A 27,973-nucleotide genomic window follows, 5' to 3' on the forward strand; every position below is an offset into this window, starting at 1 on the left:
GCCGTCCCTCGGGGCCCCCTTCAGCTCGGGGCCCTAGGCAATTGCCTGGGTTGCCTGCCCCGTTGCGGCGTCACTGAGTACGCTAAGGTAAGACGGTATTCGAAGTGAGACGAAGGGGGATAGAGCTGATAGGGTGTGACTTAAGTACTGCTTGAGAGGAAATTGAGAGGGTATGAGGCGTGGTCTCTGTTCCTGAACTTTGTTATAAAACTCCATGAGTTGAAAATGGCTGCAACTCTAGCTCCTCAGTCAGTCTTGAGGAATGGGAGTATTAATATGACTGGGCAGAATGGATTCATTTAGACTGATATATTTTTCCTGAAACAGTCAGGTTTCAGTTAGACAAAATATAAAATATGATAATCTGAGATTCAATCATTTATTAAACATCTTAAGACAACAGAGATTTAATCTTTAAGTCCACATTTAATCGTCACATTGTTGTACTATTTCAGAAGTGGTATTCATTTACTTATTTATTTATTTGATTTTTATGTATAAATCTTCTGTTTACTGCTGTTTTAATTAATTTAAGTGGTCAGGGGACAAACACTGTTTCTATATTGGGTGGGTAACTGCTCTAATGGAAATGCAGAGAAGCATACAGTCATATGAAAAAGTTTGGGCACCCTTGACAATTTTCATTATTTTCATTTATAAACCATTGGGTGCCTGTGGTCTTCCATTTCCTCACTATGCTCCTCACAGTGGAAACTGACAGCTGAAATCTCTGAGATAGCTTTTTGTAGCCGCTTTTTGTAGAGTCAAAAAGAAAAACAACCCACAATTGGCCATCTTAAATACCTTTTCTCATGATTGGATGCACCTGTCTATGATGTTCAAGGCAAAATGAGCTCACCAAACCAATTTTGTGTTCCAAGTAATCAGTTTTACATAGTTACAGGTATTCAAATCAACAAAATGACCTATTTTTCACGTCTGATGTTATTTTATAAGACCTAATATTGCTACACTAAAAATATTTGTCCGGAAAATACCCCAGTACTCAGCTTTTATTAGAAAATGAATGGCATGCCACTCTGATCATTTTCTGTGAAGACAGAGTAAATTATTATGCAGCCTCAGAGGAGTGCCTAAACTTTTTCATACCACTGTATACGACTGCAGCTCTGCGCAGCAGAGAATTGACAACAAAATAAACTTGTTATGTTGCTGTAAGTACAATAAGAGTTTAGTGAGTAAAAAGCCAAGAAGAGTAATTTATCAGTGCAATCCACGTGAAATATGTGTGCAGACTCATAATGACGAAATTATTGCGGGAAAGAGAAATTACAACAACTAAATGAACGATAAATCATAATAGGAAACAAAAAAATGAGAATGACCTATTATAAGCCACTGATCTCAGAGCTGCTGTTGAAACACAAGAGCAGGTAACTGAGAAAACTTCCACTCCCAAGTTGTTCAGTTCAAATGGCTTCCAACCTCTTATTATGCTGTTCCTTTGATGTTTAACTCTGTTACAAATTTAACAATATATACTCAACTCAACTAACATTTATTTAGAAACCCCATTCAAAATGGAATTTAAACATAGGCAGTATACAGTACTAGCTAGACTAACATGTAGAGGCAACTTGTTCCAGAGTTCGTGGGCTGCAACTGCAAAGGCATAATCTCCTCTGTGCTTTAACCTTGATCTTGATATTTATATAATTTTAAAGCTGCATTAAGCTATTTTGACCACTAAGGGGCCGAAAAACTACAAAATAAACTGACAGAAATGTTACAACTTACAGTTGGCCAAATTATGGCAAATGATAGCTATCAGCCACATTGTTTAATGTAGGTGAAACATTTATTAATAATAAAAACAAACAGGTTTCATCCTTTGTGAATTTTTATTAAACAATATCCACATGTTGTCCAGAACAAATTCACAAATTAATGATGTCAAATTAATTGGTTCACAGTTGTATAATCTTAAATGCCATATTTTGGCTGATGGAAGACACCTTTTTTCCTCCAGTTTCAGTCAGTCCAACACTGCTTTGCAGAGTCACATCATTTGAAGTGAATTATGTGATAACATTTTTTCGGTTTTCTCATTCTGTATGTCCTTCTGATGAGCAGACATAATTGGACTAAAATGTTAAATGCTATGATGGGATCTGTCTTGAATGGCATTGTTATAAAGCAAAGCTGCTACCAAATACCAAACCTTGCTGATAATTAAACATGTTTTTGCATTTAGACATTTGCCCAATTTGCTTCTAATATTGCTGCTAATAGACACCACATTTAGCCACTGTGATGGCAGTAGTTTTAGTATTTGAGTTGCTTGCATGGTCAACATATTCATCAGCTCTTCTGGTAGAACAGAGAATCACCACCTAGTGGTACATGTCAACCTGGTTGAGTGACGAGACACAACTGGCCTCTCAACAGTCTGTAGGAACAGATTGTCCTTCTTTTGATTAATAAACAGTCTGAGCAGTGGCCTAGCCTTCCAGCAGTAAGTTGAATCATGCTTTCCATCTGGAGGACTGGAGCAGGGGTACCATGGGGGGCTGCTACTGCTGTGGGGTTGGGAGGATGCACTTTAATGTCCACCAAGACTTCGTTTTTCCCCGCTCGTCCAATCAAGCACAATGAACGTCAGGCTCATGGTCATGAATATAAAACCCAATGCTGTGAAACACACGGCCTGAAAACCAAATAAAGAGGAAAATATCAAAATGAAATCACTACTATCTGTGGTTCTCTGTTTATATATATTCAGTTATACTTCCTTTTAGTCTGTTTGAATGTGAGCTCTACCTCCAAGCTCATAACTTTACCTGGATCTTTGGTCTGGAGTTAATTGGCTCAAGGCTGGTGGGGATGATGCGAATGTAGAAGAGTCCGGGAAGGATGAAGATCAAACTGGGAGCAGTGGTTGCCCCTTGACACAGAGAGGAGATGGCATTAGTCATTTCATTTTAAAATAGTAGTAGTTAGATCTCAGCTAGATATCGTCTAAAACCAGCTTTTGGTCTTGTGCATGCGCACAAGGACACACGTGCATGTATGCAGGTAATTCACTATTCCACTGATTTACAGGTGGCTGTAATCCACCATGATATTCATTGATGTGCCAGCAAAGGCAGAGAATAGTGATAAGGATTTAAAATACGAACGTGTTCCCATTTTATGTGTATTATACGCTTTGGTTAGTTTTTATTTTCAAATGCTTCTTTTATTCTTTATTATGTTACTTTTTTATGAATTTTTATGTTCCTGTCTCTCACCTTATCTGCCACAAACACATAACACATCTCTTACAGGCTGAGTAACTGCTAGCTCGTTAGCTCCTCTTCACACTAGCCTCATTTGTAACCCTTGCACTTTGTACATTACTCTGTAATTTGTTCAAATCACAGTCCCATCTCAAACTTTAAGGAAAAGATTAACTGTTTAACTTGTTACATCTAATTTTCACACAGAGAAAATTTTCATTGACTGTGTTGCTGCAAGCTTTCACCAGATGGAAAGTATGTGTCTGTGGAAATAGCGTTTCGGATTTAAATAATGCTTTTAACCTGGGAAACTAATTCATTATCACACATGGACTGTAGATATCTGTGAGAGCACAGAAATACCTCTCAATGTGAAACTAATCAGCAGTTTAAAACACTTTCGTCCTCTCCTAAGGTTTGAATTCAGAGCACTATGTGCCTGAGTTATGGAGTAATGTACAGAATGTGGTCACAAATTGGGGTTTTGCTGCACCTGACAGGCTGTAACCATGTGATTTGTTAAGGAACAAGGAGTCTGGGATGGGTGACAACACAACTATCATAAAAATTATGAAGATTGTTTTTAAAAACTTAAAATAAAAGAAATAAAAATTAGCATTTTGAAATGAAAAATAGTTATAAGAATAAACACAAATAAAATCAGGAAAATAATTCATAAAATAAATAATAATTATTATTAAAAATAAAATCATTTGCTAATGTATCTGTTTCTCTGTAGTTATACAATTATATTTGATTTATGCATAGTGGAAAGGAGTGCCATTATTTAGTAGCTTGGCAAGTCTTCAACTTGAAGTATAATGTCCTACCAGTAATGCCAAAGATGTCTCGAATGTTGGGGACTAGAATGACCAGCAGGTTGACAGCAATAAGCAGACACACAGCGATGGCAATGTGATGGAGCCAGTGGAAGGGCTTCCCTGGGAACAGCAGCTGCAAGAGAGCTCGGCGGATCTGACAGAAACACAGACATAAGCATGTATAATACTACTTGGGTATCACAACAAGAGTCAGAAAGCCCAGCACAGTATTATTTTCTTCCCTTTTCCAAATATGCACAGTTGTCACTTTATCAGTTAGCTTAATGATTTTTCTTAGTAAAACAGATCAACAATATATCCAAAATCTGCAAGTGAACTTAAAGTGAATTAAATAATTTTATAAATTGTGAGTTTACACATTCTGCACAGCTCAACCTCAAATTTCACCCCACTATTAGTCACATTGCAACAGAATTTGAAGATCAGTGATTGGATGTGTCTGTCTGCAAAACTCTCTAGTTGCAATGATCACAGTTCTGTATGTTCAGAAATCTTTCAGCAGGCTCTTTTTGTACTGGCGAGTATAAAGTTGGCAATTATACTGACCAATCAACAAAGAGGAGATTCCTCCCCATTTGGTAGATTTCCAAATGTTAAAGAAAACTGACATTTTGCTGAATTTATCATGTGAACCAGTGTTTCCACCTGGTTTTAGATTGGTTACCTGGCTTTCCATGTCCACTTTACTTCTGTATTGAATTTATTACAAAAACACATGTGTATTTCAGGTCAGTGACTGATGTATGTGTAACTCAAGGGCCAGACATGCTCTTACAGGGAACAGGACCACAGGTACAGTCAGTGTGACAGCCACTAGGACAGCCAGTCGCACACAGAGGATCAGAGTGTCCAGCGGATCCACCTTACTGTAGGTGTGGAGGAGCTCTGCTTCAGTGTTCCCTGTGCACACACACAAAACACAAAGAGCTATAGAACCAGTGCACTTTACTATCATCAGACTGAGATATGCTTGTCAGGTGACTGAAAGAGGTGTTGCTCTCACCGTAGAAGGTCAGATAGCCGAATATGGCAGTGAAGAAATACATGATGAACATGCCAAGGATGGAAACATTGCCAATATTCTGCATTCTTCTTTTGGTTGGGCTTTAGGGGAACAAGATAGCAGACTTTAACCAATGCAGTACATGATGCCAAGAGAAAGAAACAAGGTTGTTGCTATAGTTTTTTTTCAAAAGATATTTAAACCTACAATATCAAAAGCGAATAGTGAACACAATGCGGACATCATCATTTAAGATGATATGTTGAATTCATTAACAGTTGCTTATTTCCACATGTATTCACTAGCTAGTCTACAGCTAACTATGTTGTCATTTGGTGCTAAGCAGGTAGTGTACAGTGGGTTTTTAGAACTTTTCTTCTGAAAACAACATTGAGAATGCTCAGAGTAAACAAAAAGTTGCAGCTGGATAGCTAAACATGAGCAAAAATGATCTATACCATGGACGTAAAGCAGACACACCTATTCAGCAGAGTAACTTTGGGTAATGGAAAGTTTTTAACACTATACCTATTCGATGCAGTTTTTAAAAAAGTGTGGTGCTAATCGCAGTTGGAACATTAGCATGCTAGCCTGCAAATTGTGTGAAAAATCCGGTGTCTCTGGGTCCATCCAGTGGTCTTAATAACATTTGCAAGTATCCACCGCTCCTGGATCAAAACAACCAATCAGCGACAGAGGAGTGTCTGAGAAGTGTCAATCACACTTGTGCATATGCTGCTGGGAGCCCCCCCTTCCCCATGCAGCACGAACTCTCACACGGCAGCGCCCCTCCCCCACGCAGTGCCTGCTGTGCTCTAACTAGGTCAAACCGGCTGCACATGTGCGACTCACATCGGGTAGCGTCTCACATCGGGTTATGACAAGGCTTCCTCTGTTACTGTGATTACAAGCCTGCTCGTTCACGACAGGTTCCTCTGTGGGGAGGGGCTTTGAAGGAAGGGCCGCAGCGCAGCAGAGACAAAGAAGGAGGGACCTGCAAGTTACTCTTGTTCAAATTTTCTGGCTAAGTCCACTTTTTTTCTCCTAACTCCATTAAAGTTATATCACCTGAATGAGACTTGTTGCAATCCACAGTATATTGAATATGTTTAATACTATAACAGTTTTATGTAATTTGTAGAACATGTGATGCTACTCACATTTAGAGTGTTTACATGTTAGTGTCAATAGCATAGCTCTCAATATGGCAGTACCCCACATTATTGTGTGTTAGTATTGTCAGGTTAGCTAATAAATTTAACCCTTAAACAGGGAAGAGTAAAAAAATGAGATGTGAAAAAGAATTTGATGTTACTACTTATCTCATTTGCACCCATGTAAAACATTTCCACAATTAAAAACTTTTTTTTTTTGTATATTTAGGATTTTATGAGGTGTATCTCCCAGGATACATTGCCCTATTAAGGTATAAAAATGCTCACAATGGTAAATGATTGAATGTTTTTTTTTATGAAGAGAAGTGATACATTCTTGCTTTCCCTGTTCATTAATATGACACATACTAGTTTATATACTGATTTTGTGTATGTGTGTATATATAGACATATATGTGTGTATGTATATGTGTATATATGTGTATGTATACATATATAGACATATGTGTGTATGTATATATGTGTATATATACAGTATGTATGTATATGTATATATACATATATATGTATATAATGACATATGTGTGTATATATACATATATATGTATATAATGACATGTGTGTATATATATGTATATATATATGTATGTCACTATATATATACATATACATATATATGTATATATATGTTTGTCCCTATATATATGTATATATACACATATATACACATATATATACATATGTATTAGGGGTGTCACGATCTCGATTGTAAATCGAATATCGATCGAAATGACCTCACAATCTCGACCTCGGAGGAATCAAGATGTAGCCACGCCCCCAATGTCACGTCCTGCAGGCGAGTCAAGAGGGGGAAAAAACACGTGTTGAAATGTGGCGAGTCAACATTATGTCCTCTAACCTGAACCTCCAGCCGGTAAAAAGACACCATGGCAACCGCTGCTCTCACACGCACTGCATTGATAGTCACATAAAAACACACACGCGCACTGACATTCTCTAGTGCGGCTCTTGCTCGCTCGCTGCAGATTCCGGGAGATGTGTATAATTTGCGGGCGTCAGGGAGACGCTATCAATATACAGGACACTCCGGGAGAGTTGGAATGTCGGCACTAAAGCAATAACCAGCTCTATAGGGGTATTTGTAGCACCAGAGATGCAACTGTTAACACTGTTAAGACAGTTAACACACTTCATTGTTCAGGGATGTTTATGGACATTAGGCTGTTTTCATTTAGTTTTTGTTTTATTGTGAACTTGAATATCATCTAAAAGGGTCACAAGATCATTCTTTTGTTTACAGTAAGTTTCCAATTGACTGCTGAAACAAGTTATTGTTACATTATATTGCTAATAAATTATTTAATTTTGACAGTAGGGCCTTAGTGTGGTACATTGCAAACAACTGATGGAGATTATATCACTCATGACTAGTCTAAAAATGGCATCTGTGCTAAAAGGATTTTTTTAAAAAGGGATTGAGAATCGACCCCTAATATATATATACATACATACTTACATACATATGTGTGTATATATATACATATATATATATGTATATAGTGAGTGACATATGTATATATGTGTATGTGTGTGTTTATAATGTATGTATGCGTGTATGTATGGGTGTTAAAAATTGAAAAAAGGTTGTATTGTCATAATTAGGGCTGGGACGATCCGCGATCAAATCATATATTGGTGATTGGAGGGTTGCCATTTGCTGTTTATCGAGGCGATTTGAAAAAAAAACAAAAAAAGGCGCTCTACTGTGTGTTAAGAGATGCTCCTGGAGGAAATACATGACTGTTAGAGAAGCCCCGTTTACAAACAGATGTACTTTCTCTCTTCTCTTCTCTTCTCTTCTCTTCTCTTCTCTTCTCTTCTCTTCTCTTCTCTTCTCTTCTCTTCTCTTCTCTTCTCTTCTCTCAGCGCAGGGTAAACTGTCAGCCAGCCCTGTGCTGACAGTGATGGGGCGCATCTCTTTGATCCGAACCAACACAGCCCGTTTGCTCATGCTTCGGGGTCGTATAATAGAGTGATTGCAAATAAATATTGTTTTAATGTGTAACTATTGAAATATTCACACAAGGGCTTTTATAAATTCCTACAGTGTTGGCACTGCGGCCTTTGCAGGTTAAAAGTTAATGACAGCGACTTCAAGTGAGGAGGAGCAACACGTCTCCGGCTTGTCAGCGCAGCGGTGTCGCTCACTTCTGCATGCATGTGATGCAAAACATTAAAAATAACGTCATTATAACAAAAAACGTGCCAAGGACACATGCCCCCCCCCCCCCTTGCCGATTTAATCGTGTATTGGCAATCTAGAGCAATGCCGATCTACAATTTGAAATTTAGAGGCAATCGCACAGCCCTAGTCATAATGTACAGTATATACCTGTACATAGGGGAGACTGGGAACAGTTGCAACTTGGGACGGGTGCAACAAGTCTTATTTCACCAATCAGAAGCATGCTAGAGTGATGACACTCTCACTGCACATGCTCAGTTAGAACCTCTGCCCACTAAGAAGAGAGAGTCCATATTGAGCATCTGGTCCTGCTTTTATCAAGAAAAGTTGTTTTGGAGGTATGAAAGTAGCTTTTTTCATGAGCTGTATTTTTGTCATACTGTCCTGACCTTTTGTATGAGTGAATCCAAACTTACCTAGTTTGAATCATTGTTTTGTTGACTATTCAGTGACATGGTTAGCATGTGTCAATGTCAGTGTGGCTAGCTAGCACATGATGTTTTGTCATGACTGATACCATGCTAAGTTGGCTAGTCATATCAAAACAGACCAGAAAACCGTATTTTTGAAGATTTCAAGTTCAAAATAGGCTGAATTCATGCATTTTATTGTGCCTATGCTCATGATGAACAGAACTGGCAATTATACTATGAGACAATGAGAGACTAATGCTATTGATAAACAAAATAATTCCCCAAATATCTAGTTGAGAAAAAATTTGAAATTATTGTTCTATCTGTTGTGCTATGGGACAAACTAGCCACATACATTTTCCTGTGAAAACAGGAGAAAAAGTCAATTTATTTGTTGTCTTATAGTGAATAAATCATCTAAAAGTAGAAACTCTATTCTGTTTGTTTTCAGTATGCCAAGAGTGAGGAAGAGAGTCACTAACAGAGGGGTTCCCCTCAATATTTCGGAACGAGCCTCAGATATTGTAAGAGATGAGGGCAAATCAGTCAGGGAAGTAGCCAAGGCCTTCGACATATGCCACACCACATTATTCAGGTTCCACAAAAAAAAGAGAGAGACTTGCAAGCGGGACATCAAATAAGATACCGCTTGCAGGGTACTAGACCAGCAAAAAAGGATTCTCAGAGGACCAAGCAAATTATTCTATTCTTCTTGTCTCACACTGAAATATTGAGTTTTAATAGCTTCAGTAACATCTGCACATTGACACAATTATAAATATTACTAAATAAATAATAATTAATTGGTGAAATGTAATGTGTTTTTAATATGTTGCAACCGTCCCTGATCCGTGTTGCAACTGTCCCCAGGTTTGGGGTCAGTTGCAACATCTGAATTTTTCTATTCAAATCAATATTGTGATTGATATGTTATACGTAAACATCTTTAAATGTTCATCCCTGATCAGGCTGACTAAAAAATTACAATTAACCTAACCCAAGTCATGTGACCTAGATACTAGTACCAGATAACACTTTTGATAAATGATAACTTGATTGGGTGAAAACCTTTTGTCTTAAGACCTCAAGACTCATCACCATTCAAGCAGTATCTCAACATGAAACAACTCTGGATGTCTTCTCACTTTTAGCCTCAGCTTCTCTAAAGGCAGAGCATCCTCTGTTGATGTGGATAGGACAGTAGAGGAGGACCTGGGTAAAAGCAGACATCCACTTGTTTTCACTCACCAATGAAGATGTAATGGCACCCAACGAAGAGCTGACTACCAAAATAAAGTCTGATAAAGGGAAGACCATTCTCCACATCACTGACACAGGTACTGGAATTACCAAAAAGGAGCTGGTGAAGAACATCATCAAGTCTGGCACCAGCAAGTTCCAAGGTTGAGACACAGTCTACATCAGAGAGCCAGTTTGGTGTGGATTTATCTAATCTACTTTAGTTGTCACCGACAAGGTCATGGCATCCAAGCACAAAAATGACACCCAGCACATCTGGGAGTCTGACTCAGTTTGCTGTCACTGAAGACCCTTGTGATGACACACAGGGCAGAGGAACCATGATCACACTGGTCCTGATAGAGGAGGCTTCAGACTATCTGGAGCTGGAGACCATTAAGAATCTTGTCAAGAAGTACAATCCGTTTATCAACTCCCTATCTACGTTTGGGCTAGCATGACTGATAGTTGATGAGCCCATTGAGGAAGATGCTGAGGCAGCAGGTGAACTACAGAAAGAGGGTGCTGAAGATGAGGCTGAGATTGAGATAGAGGAGGAGGACCAAAGACAAGCCCAAGACAAATAAGGTTGAGAAGACGATAGAAGAAGATAGAGCCCATCAGGCAGACAAGACGAGTGAAAGAGGATGAATACAGGGCTTTCTACAAGACCTTCTATAAGGACAGGGATGATACTCTGACTCATATCCACTTCACTGCTGAGGATGAGGTTACCCTCAAGTCCATTCTGTGTGTTCCCAATGCAGCTCTGTGGGGCCTCTTTGACAAGAAGAAAGACTTCATCAAGCTGTTCATCAGGAGGGTTTCCATCACAAACAACTTCAACAACCTCAGTACCAGCTCCCAACAGGGCTGTGTGCTGAGCCCCCTACTCTAGAGCCTCTACACTCACGGCTGCACCCCCACCCACTCCAGCAACGGTGTCACAACGGTGACACAACGGTGGCAGGGCTCATCTCTGGGGGGAATGAGTCTGCATACTAGGACGAGGTGTAGCGGCTTTCTGAGTGGTGTTTGGACAACAACCAGGTCCTAAACACCACCAAGACCAAGGAGGTGATCATCGACTACAGGAGGAAAAACACGGACATTCAGCCCTTACACATCAGCGGTATCTGTGTGGAGAACGTCTCAGACTTCTGCTTTCTGGGCATCCAGATAGAAGAGGCCTGGAGCACTGACACCACGGCATTGGTTAAGAAGGCACAGCAGAAACTGTACTTCCTGAGGATCCTCAGGAAGAACCCCCTGACTCAGAAATTGCTTGTGTCCTTCTACCACTGCTCCATAGAGAGCACACTGACCTACTGCATCTGTGTGTGATTTGCCAGCTGCACAGTAGCAGAGAGTAAAAGTCTCCAGAGGGTCATCACCACTACCCAGAAGATCATTGGCTGCCCTTTACCCTCCCTGGAAGATCTCTACAGCCCCTGCTGTCTCAAAAAAGCCATCATCAAGGACCCATCCCACTCCGGACACAACTGCTGCCCTTTAAACAGAGAAACAGTTTAAAAAACATTGTTTTGATGCCAGAGCCATAACTGGTCTAAATGCTCAGAAAACCTGATTTGTGTACAGTTGCAATAACACTGCACTGTCATTGCAAATGTACAATGACAATAAAGACTATTCTATTCTATTCTATTCTAACATGATGCCCAAGTACCTGAACCTCATCAAGGGAATGGTTGACTCTGATCACCTTCCCCTCAATGTGTTGAGAGACATTCCGCAGCAGCACAAACTGCTCAAAGTTATCCATAAAAAGCTGGTGCATGAGAGTTTGGACATAATTAAGACTATTGCAGAGGAACAGTACAACGATAAGTTCTGGAAGGAGTTTGTAACCAGCATCAAGCTGGGTGTCACTGAGAACCACTCCAACAGGCAATGGTTTCAGATGCTCTGAACAGCCAGATTACCATGTTAGCCTGCTGCAGATTCAGCCTGAAATCCACCCACAGAATGTTGAATGTTAACATGTTTTAAATTTTTGATAACATGTTTATTCAAATGTGAATTGCATTGATACTAATTGAACTTATTTTCTTTTATTTTTCAACTATTCTGTGCCTAGCTTACTTGTTAACACTTTAGATCAGGGGGATCTAAGAGCTCTTGTAAATTACTTTTAAATGAACCTTTTTCAGAAGCTTATTCTTCTTTCCTCTCCCATTAATCACCTGACAACCCCTCAGATTTATCTGGTGACCCTATGTCCTTGATGGACATAAGCCCTAAATTGGCAACCACTGGACTAAACTAGCTAACTGTATATAAAGTAGTGTAAACTATCTCCACCTCCAGCAGCTACAACAGTAACATTCTGCTCTAACACTGATGCTTCACTATTAACAATCTAATTAATAATATAATAATAATAATAATATGTCATAGTTATCTATCAGTTATTTTGCTGCACTTATTTACTTTTACTGAAATTAGGATTTTTCATGCAGGATTTATATACTTTATAATTTATTTAACTTTTTGTATTGGTATTTTTACTTAAGTAAAAGATCTGAAAACTTCTTCCACCACTGGGAAATGTGTACTGTGTATGTGAAATGTAAAAATCTTATGTGTGGCTCTTACTTGCTCAGTTCAGTGTAGATGGGAAGCACTTCAGGGTGACAGACAAAAGCAAATGCCAGGATGGGAATGGCATAAGCTGTCTGCAAATCAAATAACATAACAGAGTCATTTTACTTGGTTGTTTACCAGGAAGGACATCAACTCTGAACGTGTTCAGCCATGTGTTGCATGTAACATGATGCATCCAAAAATAGTTTCTGACCATAAATGTGTTCAGAGTACACATTAGCCTTTGAACAGAGTGCATCATAAATAAACAGTTGAAATGCAGATGATTTTGTGTCAGGAAGCTCATCTCTGACCTCTTGGTTGATGGTGAAGAATTTGGCAGTGCATGAGTCCTCTGGGACTACTGGGCTCACAGTGTGGTTGCCAAACACTTCCAGAGGACAAGCAATGTTGAACCTTTTGTAGATGACCTGGTGTGGCAGAGAAAGAGTGTTTGAGGAGGTAGAAGAAATGCCACCTTTGCTGTCAGAAAAAAACATGCTCTATTGGTTGGTATCTTAACCATGCCTTTGTATATAAGTAATTTGTTTGAACTTGGCAGTTACTCCCTGTCTATCCAGCTAAAGCAGTACAGATTCAACCTAGAGACGCCAAGAAAAATAAGCTAAAAAGCAGCATAGAGACTAAACTAGTTTTCAGTAGGGTGGTCTCATTTTCCTATAAACTAAAATGTATTGTTTAATGTATTGATTAATTAGATCCTTGAGTTAAAGCAACATTAATACATTTGTTTGGCCATTTAGTGACGTTGGGAACAAGCTGCAAATAAAAGCTGTGCCGTATAGGAAGTGTATACCTCGTACACATACATACTACATTTCTGGTTTATCAGAGTCATAGCAGCCAGCTGCTGCTGGGCACCAGGTTGGTGAGAGTGAAATAAAGCAGTAATTTTGCAAACCAAAATAATGAGTTAAAAAGAAGTTTAGAAAGCTCTATAGAGCTGAGGGGAACTTTAGAGTTGGTGATAATTATATGTGGGTTTGTCACTACAAGCAACATCTTTGACATGCACACAAGCATATATAATATTGTGTGCACGTATTGTGGGTCTTCCCGAATACTGCAGTTCTGGCACTTAACTGAATTGAAACTTTACAATCTAATATAAGTTTCATAACATTTCGACATTTAATACCAGTGAATCATGACACTGTACATGGTCAGTGATTTTATTTTTTTATTAGGTTTCTAACCCCAGGGGGTTATAGCTAATTACTTTGTGGCTATATTTTATTTATTTATTTATTTCCTTCCTTTTGTTTCCAATAACTCCCTATGGCTTTACGTGTTACAAAAAGCAACAGTGATCCAATTATGTCATGTCAGCAATCAGTTGTCAGTATATGTTATGTTCTTTTGGTTATAATTTATATACTGTAGTTTATTGGGAATCTATACCCCTCAATGTAACAACAAATCATTTTTGCAGTACACAAAAGCTTACAAGTCACTCATAGTGACTTACCGAAGTGAGGAAGAAGACCATGCAGGAGAGAGAGAAGCCACTGGTGTAACCAAGATATCCTGAAAGAATGTGAGAAAATAAACTTCAGACACACCTCAAAATAGGCAGATATATTGGAGAGCAGAGACAATCTTTTTCAAATCAGAGACAGCTTATAATAAGGAACATTAAGGAAACAAGGGAGCAGTGTTCTTTCTAAACAAAACTAAACAAAAACAAAAAAATATAATGAAAGGACTTGTACACCCACAGAGGTTGTTGAGTAAAATGAGATTGAGGTTAAGTGACATACCCAGGTGTTTCATCAGGGCCAGTGGAAGGATGATGCAGGCAGTGACGATGATAATGAGGTAGTTTCCATTCATGAACCAATCACTGCATGCAGAACATAACACATCGCACAGATATACTTTTTTAACAACACATATATGTAGAAAAGCAGTTGTGACACTAATGGCATTGTTCATATACTTGACTGTGTACTTAGTGTGTCCCTGAAGGACCAAAGTATATTGGCAAGGTGGAAGATGAAGGCAGGTCACCAGAATATCTGCCTTGAGAACTTCAGATTTTCTACAATGTAAACATAACCAAACATGGTGACGCTGGAGGATGTTGACTGTGTTTATTTACTTTATTACTGTCACATGGTTCACCAGTGATTGTTTTAAATCATAATCCTTATTGTAGATATCTGAAATTTAATTTTTTACCAGTCATAATACAATTGTTGAATATCCATAATGACATTTTTACTTGTCACAATATATTCTGGATTTTCAAAATTGCATTGTGGAAAGGTTTTTCATAGTGAGAATTCTACACTGCAGATATCCAGAATGTTTATTCTAGATAACAAAATTGTAATTGTAGCTATCTAACAGTACTCAGACATGAAGTGGCAGACCATGTAAAGACACAGAGTGGGGTCAGTGAGTGCTAAGGCGTATAGTGTTTAAAAGTCGCCAATGCTCTGTTGGCTGCATAACTGCAAAGTTCCAAACTTCCTCTGACATTAATATCAACACAAAAACTGTGTGCCAGGAGTTTCATGGAATTGGGTTTCCATGGCTGAGCAGTTGCACACAAGCCTTACATCACCACACAGTGGTTTAAAGCACGCTGCCACTGGACTCTGGAGCTGTGGAAATGTGTTCTGTGGAGTGACGAATCACGCTTCTCTGATGGATGAGTCTGGGTTTGGCAGGTGGCAGGAGAACTTTACCTGCCTGACTGCTTTGTGCCAACTATAAAGTTTGATGGAGGGGGAATAATGGTATGGGGTTGTTTTTCAGGGGTTACTTACAGTGTCCATACCAAGACATTTTGGACAATTCTTTGCTTCCAACTTTGTGGGAACAGTTTGAAGAGGGCCCTTTTCTGTTCCAACATGACTGCACCCCAGTTGGGTTGGATGGTCAGGTGAGTTTGGTGTGGAAGAACTTGACTGGTCTGCACAGAGCCCTAATTTCAACCCCACTGAACACCTTCAGGATGAACTAGCATGGCGATATCAAGCCAGGCCTTCTTGTCCAATGCCTGACCTCACAAATGCTCATCTGTATTAATGGGCAATGGGCCTTTCCAAAAGAGTGGAAACTGTTATAGCTGTGGGGGGACATATTAATGTCTATTGATTTAGAATTGGATGTCATAAAATCTCCTGTAGGTGTAATGGCCAGGTGTCCCAATAATTTTGTCCATATAGTCTATCAGCAATAGCCTATATCGAGTCTTACTATTAAATGCTAAAATGGCTTGCCATACATGCCTATATAACTCCACCTACATTCAAACACATGTTTTTCTTTTTGTTTCTTCATTGTGAGGTTCTCTGTACTTAATGATGTACGTGCAGAGTTTGTTTTATTCATTCATCTGCTGAAGGAGGAAACTTTATCTGTGTTCATCATAAAAGATGACGTCACATGGAAAATAGAATCAAATACAGCATCGGAGGTGGGGTCCCGTTCATTCTTATGAAATTTGCTCAGTGGTGTATGAAGCCAAAAAAAACACTTTCTAAAAACACACACACTCTATGCACCCATGGGGCATTACAACGAGAGACTTCTGTGGGCCAAGACCAATAACTTTCGGTTTACCTCTTCAGCTAAGTGGAATTGTGTGACTCTTTAAGACTGTCAAACTGTGATTGGACCAAATAGATCAAATTCTGATGGGACGAATCATTTCACAGGGGTTGTGACACTCAAAAAATATATCTACTGGTTTACAGACATCTCTTTCACAATATAAGTCTATGGGAAAAGTTTTTTTGGGCCCAAAAACATCACATGACCTTGCAATTACACGTTTGGGCCACTATGTCAAATTGGCCTCAAAGTCTCCTGTATCCAGTTCTGCCACACGCATGCCTGCGGCTTATAAACTATTAAACTTTTAGCCACTTTTCACATGTGCAAAGTTTTACTCATTTTCGAGCATATTCAGGCCTTCAAAAATACATGTCTTTTGGAAGAATAATTTCTTCAGTTTAAATAGGGCCTTCCCACTACTAGGTGCTTTAGCCCTAATTGGGGCTCAGGCCCTAATAATAACCGAATAAAATTTACTTCAGGTATAATAATAGATTTAGCATTGCAAAGGTCTTTAGATGCCACCTATTTGAAGTCAGGTTAATTCTCTAGGAGGAGTTCATTAAAGTACAACACTTGTCAATGGCTTTACTTTGTGAGCAAACATGCAAAGTTGATTCATGTTAGACTTAGGGCATCTCCTAGAGGCTTATATAAAAGTATTGTCAATATCTGTCACTTTCTGTTCCTTTGTGTACGGCCTGGCTTACGAGGATTACTCCTCGTACGAGTGAAGATTTTTGTTGTGGACTTTGAAAAATAAAAACTCTGAACTGGAACTGCAATTGGGTCTCCCTGTCTGTACTGTAACAAGTATTGATATGGTACTGTCTACCAAATTTCATACATATGTCAAAGTAAAAAAAAGAAACTACATATTTGAAAGTTGTTTTTATGGTTTACATCTCAGTAAGAACTAAGTGGCTTGGACCTGAGAGTCACAGAGTAGAGAAGTCACACAAGTCCTTTCATGGTATTTCTTGACAATAACAAAATAGTAAGTCAGCATTTTCTACAACAAAAAATAAGTTGCAATACTAGCAGTTTTCCTCTACTTCCAAACGTTGTGCTAAGGTTAAACACACTTTCTGTAACAGACACACACAACTGAAACCCAGATTGAATTTCATTACATTAACATTTTGTTGATTTCATTTTGTTGATTTCAAAGTTATTGACAGTACTCACTCAGAGCTGGATGTCTGACCAAGAAAGGCTTGGATGACCAATGGTAACTCAGATTTCACAATGAACAGGTAGCTGGACATGGCTGCAGAGGATGAAAACAGTTCCCTCTAAATAGAGATGCTCTGACATATTTGGTTCCTTTGGCATCATCATGAAGATGTACCACCACCACCTACTCACAAGACTTGGTGGTTGACATAAACAGTTCAAATATCTCAAATAGTTACCAATATTGTCTTACCTCCAATGTTATGTAGCGTTATAATGACAGCTGCAAGGATCTTCCCTGTGTGGCCAAAAGCTCTCAGGCCCAGCTGCTCATAGGCACGAATACCTGAACAGACCAACAGCAAAGTGTGAAAACTGACTCAAGACCATGACACAGCTGCACAGGAATAATAGCTGAATGAGCCTTATATAGAGCTAAGACAGTAATCTTAAACTTACTGTATTGGCTCAAATATAAGATATATTTTTGGAAATAACATGTCAAAAATGAGCAGGTAGCTTCTCAGATATGGTAATTTAATGCTTTTATTTGTCATACATGACAAATCCTATATCACGCAAACAGAGCCGGTCCTGCCTATACGCAGACTACGCAGGCTGCGTAGGGCCGCTTGCGTACGAAAAGGCCCCGCCCACCGCCAAGTACGCACCTCAGTTACAAAGCGTATTTACTGATAACAGTAAGCTAGATGAAGCACAGCTATCCCTCAGGCCACGAAAAAAGGAAAAGAAAACGTCACAAGGGTGAATTGCGGGAACATCAAGCAGGTATTTGTGTTCTCAATCCCTGTCCAAGTAAGCTGAGTTGCCAATTATTCATCCACAGATACACATATGCCCACTTTTTATGTCCCATTGATGTTGGAAACTGAACAATTTCACTAGAATTGCTGTAATAGTATAAAAAATAAAAAGAGAGAATTGAAAAATGATTGGTGAAGAGAGGGAAAATGTAAATAGTTTGTATTGCATTGTAACAAAGTAGAGATTCCTGTTGTTGTTTTAAAAAAAATAATTTATCCAAAAATACCAACTTCTTTGTTTTATGATTTATTACATTATCACAGTGTTATACTGCACAATAAGACATCTTGGGTTCTTCCTACTTGTTGTAACCATGATTGTACTGCTGTGAAAAATGAACCCACAGTGAGTAAAAATGTGAGGAGAGCAAAAAATGGCCAAAACTTCTTGGGGATACACTGTATTTATTTGATGAACGCGAACAAGCAACTGTGTTTTTTTCTGAATTGCAGCTTGGAAAGAAAGTTGCATTTGTGTGCATCCACCAGCAAGCTTGCACCTTGAATAGAAGTAAAACTCATCTTCTGCATCAAGCAACATCTGTGCTCCAGAGAATAGGCTTATTTGATATGAAGTGCAGAAAAATAAGTTGCACATCATTTTAAAACAAGACAATGATCTATTCTCAGTCGAGGTTAACTTAAGTTAGGTAAAGGAGGATATTTCAAGCGACGGATTGCAGCAATGACTATTGGTTAAATATTGATTTTAATATGTTAAATGTTAAAGCAGGAACACTGGTGTATCAGGTGTGATTGGGTGTCAAATTAAATACATGGTTTACATGGCAGCTGGCTCATGGGTCAGGGCCCCTTAACAGAATTTTGCTTAGGGCCCCAGGGAGGCCAGGACCGGCACTGCACACAAATACACAAACAGAACAACACACAAGAGATTCTAATTATAGTGTTTGGTTTGCTCTGTTTAACCTGCAAGAGTTTCTGAAGACTAGTGTGACACATTTTTCTGCTGTGGGGAGAAAAATTAATGATAAATGATTAACCTTTATTTAATCAGGTAACCCAATTGAGATAGAATCTCATTTTTAAGAGAGACCTTAATTTACATGAAATAAAATACAAATAAAAACATTAATGAACAGATAGTCTAAAAGAAAACTGCAATACAGTTTAAAATGGCAGTAACAATAAAAAAAGAAAAGAAAAACAAAGTTGTAATAAAATAGTAGGCCTAAATAAAAGAAATCATCCATCCAAAAAGAATGAGAACATACACATCATCACTTAAAAAAATAATTGCACTTTGTTATGGGAAGGTTCAAAATCTTGTTTCTCAATTGTTGGCAACTTATGTGGAGTATTGAATTAAAAAGGGGTCTTTCCAAAATGATTGTTGACTTTGGGTACATGGAGTGTTAGCCAATCATATGATTGTATAATGTAAGTACTGCCTGATCTGATCAAAAGTCATGAATTGTAAAAAGGAAGTTTACCAACAAGTGCTTTGTACATGAATAAGTAAGTACCAGTGTATAGCATGTCTATCTGAGAAAGATGACCAACCTTCTAATATGGGATGCAATGATGGGTACCATAAATATCACCAGTGATAAAACGGTGATTGGAATGACACATTAAATCTAAATAAAAATGAGTTGAAAGAAATGGGCAGGGCTACTGTAGAAAAGGATTGGGGCATCAGAGAGTTTGATGCTAAAATGCTAACTGACAGAGAAAATCATTTTGATGGCTTTCAAGAACATGATAGGAGAGAATGTACGTGTGACTGATAGGCAAGACACACAAATGAAGGATTTACATTTTGCTTTAATAATGTTGTTTTCAATTTATCATGAGAGGCTTCCTGGATGAGGGCTTTCTTCTCCTTGAATTAATAGTATTTCAGGGAAAATGTTCCTATGAGTGTGAAAGTCTTCTATCTAAAACTCTTTTTTAACAAACAAACAAAAAAAGCAATATTTTTAAAATTGAATGAAGCCTTACCTACAACTCCAGCACTGCGCAGCAGCAGATGGACAGAGTAACACGACAGACAGGCTATACATGTCAACAGAACCCTGTAAAACACAAATAGTAATGATAGGAAATACCATTTACATCACCTTATACATGTTGATTATTTTCGGTACTGTATTGCTAAACTCTGAGTATAATTTAGCCTTTTCTTTCAAATAATTAGAAGGAGGGAGCATCCCCTCACACCTACCCTGTGAATGAGAGTAGAACACTATTCAGTAATCGTGAAAGAAAGGTTGGACTATCTGTCTGTGCAATGCAGTTCCTTTTGTCAATGTCTTCAATAACAATACATATAAACTGTCTTTGTATTGCACTCAACTGATGCTGGCTGTCACACATGATATGTTAGGCTTGAGTCTACATGAGATCACACTGTGTACTGTGAAAAATTGCTGTTTTGAAGCAAAAGGAAAAAATCCCAAATGTTACAGAACTTTGTATGAAGTTAAATAATAAATACAAATTGAAACTATTTAAAATTGATTTCTTTTTAAAGCTTGTGTAGCCTAAAAGCTGCACAGTACTGTATATCAAATGAATTAATTAGTTTTATCCAGAGATAAATATATCACATCACAATGTTTGTGGGGTCAAAATCATGATGTGAAAATATTGACCTGGCTAACAAATTGAGATTGTGCTCTGTGTAACTATCATAATTGGATAATGATCTTCTTATTATGCTTGCACAACATACTACTAGTACTTTAAATAAAAGCAATGCTTTAGTGTTCAGCATTTGTATTAAAGATTGCAGATGCTGGGTTTCACCACCATTGGATATTGTATTTTTAGATTTGATAACATTTCCTTTTTATCATTTAGTTAACTTCATATGTCATAACTATGTATGCCACAACTATTTTTTTCTAACAAAGTGTTGTGTAATATTTACCTTGTCTCTTCATGTTTCTGTTTGTGTACTGTCTGTCACTTTCAGGGAACCACTGAGGTACAGAACATGCGTGTGGGTGTTTGTGTGTCCACCCTGTATCAAAGTGTGTAAAGCTCTGGGACTCACAGGAAAAGGATAACGCCTGTGTTTGACATGGCATATGACAGACCCAGAATGCCGCTGCCCATTATAGCGTTGCTCAGGTTGAAGACAGACATCCCAAATGAGGTTTTACCCTCAAACTGGAAGAGACATGAAAAAAAGATATAAGCTAATTTATAAATATATATAATATATGATCTAAAGAACACAATAACAGTAATAACTAACCCTAACCTTTTTGGCATTCGTCTCACAAATAATTTTTCAGTTCAATTAATGTTAGGTAGTCATTAGGGACTGTATGACATTTTTTGGAGTGGGGAAAGGGAGTGAATCTTATATTTCTATTTTCCATCGAAAAGCAAGCATTTCACAGTCATCAAATTAGAGAGATAGACACATATAGCAGATCTTTGAGTGTACCATCCCTGGATTCCAAATAATAAAAGGGTTGATTAATTAGTTCAGATGATGTTGTAGATTGTTAAGATGTCTATTGTCCCCTAGCACATGAAATCGTTATCTGAAAGACCAAAAAAAAAAAAACTGGAACAATAAGCTGCATGGCCTCTGCCTCTCTCATACTCACATCTGTGAACTCAGGTCTCTTTGACCCATCACTCTTGTGCGGCAGGAACTTCTCTTCCTCTGGTGGCATTCTATGATTCATCAAGAACAAAAGAAACATTGAACTTATAAGCATAATTCATTAAGCATGAATTCAGAGCAATTTTAGAAACTAGGAAATATATTAGAAACATACCCTCCCTCCACCAGCGCATCAACTTCATGTTGGTGATTACCATTTGATAGCTTCTGCAGTTCCATACTTGATAGGTGCAGCAGGCTGACTTATATCCTCAGATAAATGAACAATTTTAAAATAATAGAAAGGCATGGAGACAGATCTGAAAAGGAGGAGACAAAACACAAATATTTCAAATAGCTTATTTTAATAATTTTATGTTGACTGTACACATATAATAATAATAATAATAATAATAATAATAATAATAATAATAATAATAATAACAACAACAATAAACAACAACAACAACAATAATAAAGATATTATAATATTGATATCTTTGCACCTAATGAATATGCTACTGACCAATACTTAAATTATTAAGCAGGAAAGTGTCAAGTCCTTTATTTATACAACACAAAATAACAAATCCCAACAATCTGTATGACAGTTTATCCCCCACAACTCCACATAAACAAACAAACAAAAATAAACAAAGAACAACTCAGGAGGGAGTTGTTTTCTTAAAGTTGGCCATTTTCTCTATCACGAAGATGTCAGATTGTAAAATATATTGACATTGGTGCTACTGGTTAACAGAAAATGCCAGAGCTATGCCAAATGCCAAATGAAAGAAGAAACTATCAATCTGTCAAAAAGCAGAAACGGAGAGACAGTTGGATTAAGTGTTACATTGATAATTTAATGATGCATCTGAGCAGCTTCATGGTCCATCTCAAAAGCCAAGCTATCGATTCCTTATCCTGTAACTGCTCATTTATTACATACAGTGAGAAAAAGTGAATTACACAAGGAGAGTTCAGCAGCTACGGTAAGTCCCATGTCATCAGTATCAAAGTACACATCGAAGTCCACCGAACCAGAGGCCCACCTCCGTCCATGTGCCTGTTTGTTTAGTCTGAATGTATCAACGGAAGCATAAGCAACACAACAAACACTGCAGCATTTATCCACAGACAATTCAGGTCACACACGACAATATTTAGTTGAAGTTAGCTTTGAACTGGTATCATCTTGCTTATGTTTGTACTGTTAAAAATGACCTGAACATTTAAGCATAACTGGCTTGTATTACTGTGTCAGTGCTGCCAGCAGTAGGGTTGGGATTAGACCAAACTGGAATACCAGAGTCTTAGGGAGCCCCAGGTTTGTTGTGTGTTTATGATAATTAAGTGGTTCCCAAAGATTACTGCAGCACTAGGGTGCTTTACTCTTGGGGTTCCTGCAACAATTAATTGATAAGCTGCACACTATTAAATTAATCACCAACTTTTTTGGTAATTGATTAATTCTTTTGACTTTGTTTTTTTAAACATTAATCCTACTGACTGGAGTACCTGCAGACCCCAGAAGCATGCTTATTGTTATATTTTATATGTGCTTTGTTTTCTATCATAATGTTTCATGCCTTTGTCAATCAATTTGTCCCTGATGACTTCATATTGTTTTCGGTTTTCTTGTTTTCTCTGTGCTTTTTAAAAATACAAATGTATCACACAATATGGGGGTGGGGGGATAGGGGAACTCAGTCAGTCATTTTGAAGGCTTTGAAGGAAGAAGAACTTGGGATAAATGCAATATTTATTAAAGAAAAGTATATATTTTCATTTTTCACAACATGCAAGTTAACTGTTAAGTTGTTGCCCCCCCCCCAAAAAAAAATCACAGAATTAAAATGTTGTCACTTTGATGACCACCTGAATAGTTTGCACATGGGTCTTTGCTAATAAAAACAATGGAATTGGATAACAGAATCAAACCTTATCTGTTAGTGTAATATATAAGAAATGAGTCCTGTATTGGTGGGTCAAAATATTCACAAGCCCTGTGAAAGGCAACGTGGCTCTTCAGATAAGAGGCTGGAATGAAGCCAAGTCTGGACGGCTCCAGTTGTGGATATCTCCTCCCTGTTGGCCTCAGTAATGACAGACAGAATGATAACAGCTGAGAATGACCTCCCTGCTCAAAATATGACTGAGCTGTTTCCTCAGACATTGACATTTTGTACAGTAGTAGTTACAGTCATCACATGGAAAATATTTTAAAACATGGGGTTGTGTTATTACTAAATATATAAAATACTATTTAACCCGACCATAGATCTAAATCTTAAATTTTTTTAACTGATTACATTTCAGTTTGGATTTGGTTGAACTTAAATAGATTATGCATTTTTATTGTATGTCAAACTACACATTTGACTATTACCCACAAGATCAAATATCTGTTTGAACCTCCTTCTCATATCAGTTGAATGTGTTTAAATATGTTGGACAATATTCAATATTACATTTTCAATTGAAATGAAATTGAAATTTTAAACAGAAAACAGACAATAATGGGAGAGAATTTAAAGTCAAAGTCAGACAGTTTTCTGTAGTATTGTCACCTGACAATATGTGACTTACAATAATGCAGATACACCCACCCATCCTGTGCACCAATCAGGCTCGAGAGTTCCTTGCCAATGTTTTCCGGCCAAAGACACATTTTCAATTGTAAATAGAACTACTTATGACAGACTCTGGTTGTAGCCTGGGTCATTGAGAGTCAAATCTATAAACATCACTTGTGCAACATGGTCTGTGAAAATCTTTTAAACTTGAAATTGTACAATTTGTAATGTATCTTAAATGTCCATACATGGTTTAATTCTGCAGCTGATATAACACAACTAAGCTGAGTTCAGCTCTTAAGATTGAAGAAGACTTCATGAACTGCCTTATCTACATTTAAAGCTTACTGATGATGACATATATGGGTCAATGACGTATAAGGATTTAGAACAACTCAATTGTAGAATAATAAAAACAAGCATATCTAATGCAGTAGTTCAAACATTCAGAATGTTGTGTATCTGAACATTCATATTATACATTTGAAATGAAGTGATTTTAATGGGTTTTTCAAGATTAATTGGCACTGGCCTTAAAAAAAAGTCATGTGGTGCGACCATGATTCATCTTGAAATAAATTAATTTACTTAACACGCTTCACATTTTTTTTTACAAGTTTTCAGTAATATAAAGTGTTTGGAAACAAAGTATTTGCATTTTTTTAAAAATCTTTGTAAATGATGATCTTTTATTTATATAAGATATTTCAAGATGAATCATGGTCGCACCACATGACTTTTTTTCAGGCCAGTGCCAATTAATCTTGAAAAACCCACTAAAATCACTTTCAAATTGTAATATGAATTGTCAGGTACACAACATTCTGAATGTTTGAACTACTGCATTAGATATGCTGGTTTTTATTATTTAAAATTGAGTTGTTGAAAATCCTTATACGTCATTGACCCATAAACTAAAGTTATTTTATTAACTGAATTGGGTAGAGTCAGCTGATATACCGGTTAAAAGAATAGTTCAACAATTTGGAAATATTCAAAGATTAAAGCTCACTGATTAACACATTGTATCATGTTTGTTTAATCTGTACACAAACAGAAATGTTTTTTGCAGTGACTGTGTGCAGCTTCCTGAAGTGTTGTTATCACAGTGTTGTTTGCCAGGTTTGTGTCTTTTGCATTTCTGAAATTAAGAAAAATGTGTTTCATTTGAAAGACTGTTTTTTGTTTTACATTATCTAAAGAATTTTGAAACACCTTTCAGGTGTACAGAAATTAAGTGCAAGTCTTTAAAGGTCCCATACTTTACACTTTTCCTGTGTTTTATTTGAAGTCTTGATATCCATGAGAAGATATGCCTTATGTTTTTAAAATCTCAATATAGTTTAATATCTTATCTCATTTCTCATTAGAACTCTACTGGGAACAGGCTCAGTGCCCCTCTCTTCAGATTTAGCTGACTGTTTTATGAGTGATGCATGCCCAGACCAACCACAGGTAATGAATTGTAACCTACTGTAACTACTGTGTGTAAACTAGGACTCTGGGTAAAATCTATAAAAATAAATTATTTTGGCCACTGCTGAGGACATCCAACAACTGTGCAGTGTTTTCTCCACTGTCTGTCTCTCCTCTGCTCTGGGTGAATAAGGTGAAGAGGGTATAGTTGTGACATCACAACTTGATGGAAGTCTAAACAACTCATTTTAAAGGCATTGTTTCTGAATATGGACTGTATGCATTTCTCTGTGGAGTGAGCATTTTGATACTTTCACAGTATTTATATAGCACTTAAACCTGCTTTATAATCAAAACAGAAATGAAAATCTCCTTTTCTACAACTTGGACCTGTTTCCTATTATGGGACTTATTTCACAGCAGAGAAATCACAGATACAGGTTTCACCTGACATGGACAGTATACACATGAGTTGATTCTAACCACAGAGTTAGGTAAGAGGGAACATATAGTGTACAATGTGTGCCTAAATGAGGCCCTGCCCTATTTTCTTGCATGGAATGTGTACATTATAGTTTATGTAATACTGTCACCCTTGTTCATGTGTTTCAGTGTTTTTGTGTACAGCTCAGTAACCTCTTAGGGCTACAGTGTGGTAGGCAGCTCAAATTTACCTCTACATCTGCAAAACTGTCTGCTTTTGTTTTTCTTATTTGGATTTCTCCTGAATTGTATTACTGTAGATTTCTGTGTAGTGGCGTAGATACACAAACATGTCATGAGTAAATGAGTACATGAAACATTCTCTCATAATCTGTCAGCAGAGCTTGAGGTGTGATGTTTTTTTATCAGATCTTAAAATGTTACATTTAGCAACCTTCCTTCACAACTAGACTCCCCATTTATCACTTGAAATGCAAAAGTAAAGATTAAAAAAATAAAATAGTAAAATTAGTAAACATAATAGAGAAAAATACATATGAGGGGGACCTCAAAATTTGTGGACACAATAAAAAACATAGCGCATGCCTGTGAGTGAATTGGGATTAAAAGGGTGAAAATTACACAATTCACAAAAAAAAAGTACAATTCTGCCAAGTTTTTTGAAACTTCTTTTATGCACAAGCGAATACACTTTGCTTCACTACTAGAAAGAAAACCAGACCTCCACCAATATATGGCTTTCCCTAGGTACTTTATTTTAAAAAGATGCTTGTTGTGTTACAATCACCCCCATATTAATAAAACAAGCAAACGTTGACAAGTTAGTATATTAGAAGATTGCCCTTCTTATAGATCTTATAATCTGATCAGGGACTATTGTCAAGTAAGTTTATAGTAAAGAATAAAAGGACTACCAAGCATAAAAAGAACAGGAACAGGAACTGTTGAACACAGTTCTACAATTAGTTTAATAAGTCAAGTACACCTTTCAAAATTAAAGCCTCAGAGTACTGACTCAACACAACAAAGCTCTGCTCTTCTTCCATGCCCCTTCACTCTTCCCAAGCAGATCTCCTCAAGTAGCAAAACCACGTGGCACTACAGTAGCTCCAACTCAGCCAGTGGAGTGACTTACCTCCAGAAGCAGGCCCAGCTGACTCTCTCAAGCAGAGGAGATCGTGTGTGGTGAAGTCTTAGGATCAGATGTGTAGTTTGGGCTTAGAAGATGTCAACATTGGCCTGTTTTTGGAGCCCTGCAGAGAAGCACACGGCGTCTCAGGGAGAGCTTGGTGAGAGGGTTGAAAATGTGGGAATGGGCAGTGAGCAGGGAGGGCTGTGAAAATGATGGTTTCAAATTTCTTGTGATGTCATGGTTATAGGCACTCCTCTTCCTTTCCAAAAAAAGAAAACAAGTTAACTGTGACTTTCTCTCAGGGCTCTGATGATGGATTACTCTATGAGGAGTTCATTTCGCATCTATGGGGTCTGCACATACACACTAGGCCAATTGAATTGTTTCCATGTTTCAACTTTCTTCCCATTCTCTGCCTTGTGAGTTGTGGTAGCAGTGGAAATATGGCGATCAGCACAGGGTTGCATAAGAGACTGCCCTCGATTAGAAGCAAACTGGAAAAAGCTAGCT

General features: G+C 37.7%; 1 protein-coding gene across 1 annotated transcript; it reads right to left on the reverse strand.

Annotated features, from left to right (window-relative positions):
- Positions 1 to 1,843: 1,843 nt before the first annotated feature.
- LOC133988301 (sodium-coupled neutral amino acid transporter 3-like) lies at positions 1,844 to 27,653 on the reverse strand. The gene is made up of 16 exons (XM_062427911.1): positions 27,467 to 27,653; positions 22,071 to 22,215; positions 21,897 to 21,966; positions 21,332 to 21,447; positions 20,275 to 20,348; positions 17,739 to 17,831; positions 17,498 to 17,579; positions 14,503 to 14,585; positions 14,211 to 14,269; positions 13,036 to 13,152; positions 12,734 to 12,813; positions 5,085 to 5,185; positions 4,857 to 4,981; positions 4,070 to 4,214; positions 2,802 to 2,905; positions 1,844 to 2,668 (listed from the first exon to the last, which is right to left on the reverse strand). The coding sequence occupies exons 2-16, from the start codon at positions 22,133 to 22,135 to the stop codon at positions 2,564 to 2,566; spliced, it is 1,419 nt and encodes a 472-aa protein (XP_062283895.1). The 5' UTR covers positions 22,136 to 22,215; positions 27,467 to 27,653; the 3' UTR covers positions 1,844 to 2,563.
- Positions 27,654 to 27,973: the final 320 nt, after the last annotated feature.

The sequence above is a fragment of the Scomber scombrus genome, chromosome 10, assembly GCF_963691925.1.
Source record: "Scomber scombrus chromosome 10, fScoSco1.1, whole genome shotgun sequence".
Classification (NCBI taxonomy): domain Eukaryota; kingdom Metazoa; phylum Chordata; class Actinopteri; order Scombriformes; family Scombridae; genus Scomber; species Scomber scombrus.

Bases quoted from the DNA above. Each gene is read 5' to 3' on its own strand.
- LOC133988301 (XM_062427911.1), bottom strand. From the start codon at position 22,135: ATGGAACTGCAGAAGCTATCAAATGGTAATCACCAACATGAAGTTGAT. The intron at 20,349-21,331 runs GTGAGTCCCAGA...TGTGTTTTACAG, and splicing joins ACAGGCGTTATCCTTTTCCT to GGTTCTGTTGACATGTATAG. The intron at 13,153-14,210 runs GTAAGTCACTAT...CTGCCACACCAG, and splicing joins TGGTCTTCTTCCTCACTTCG to GTCATCTACAAAAGGTTCAA.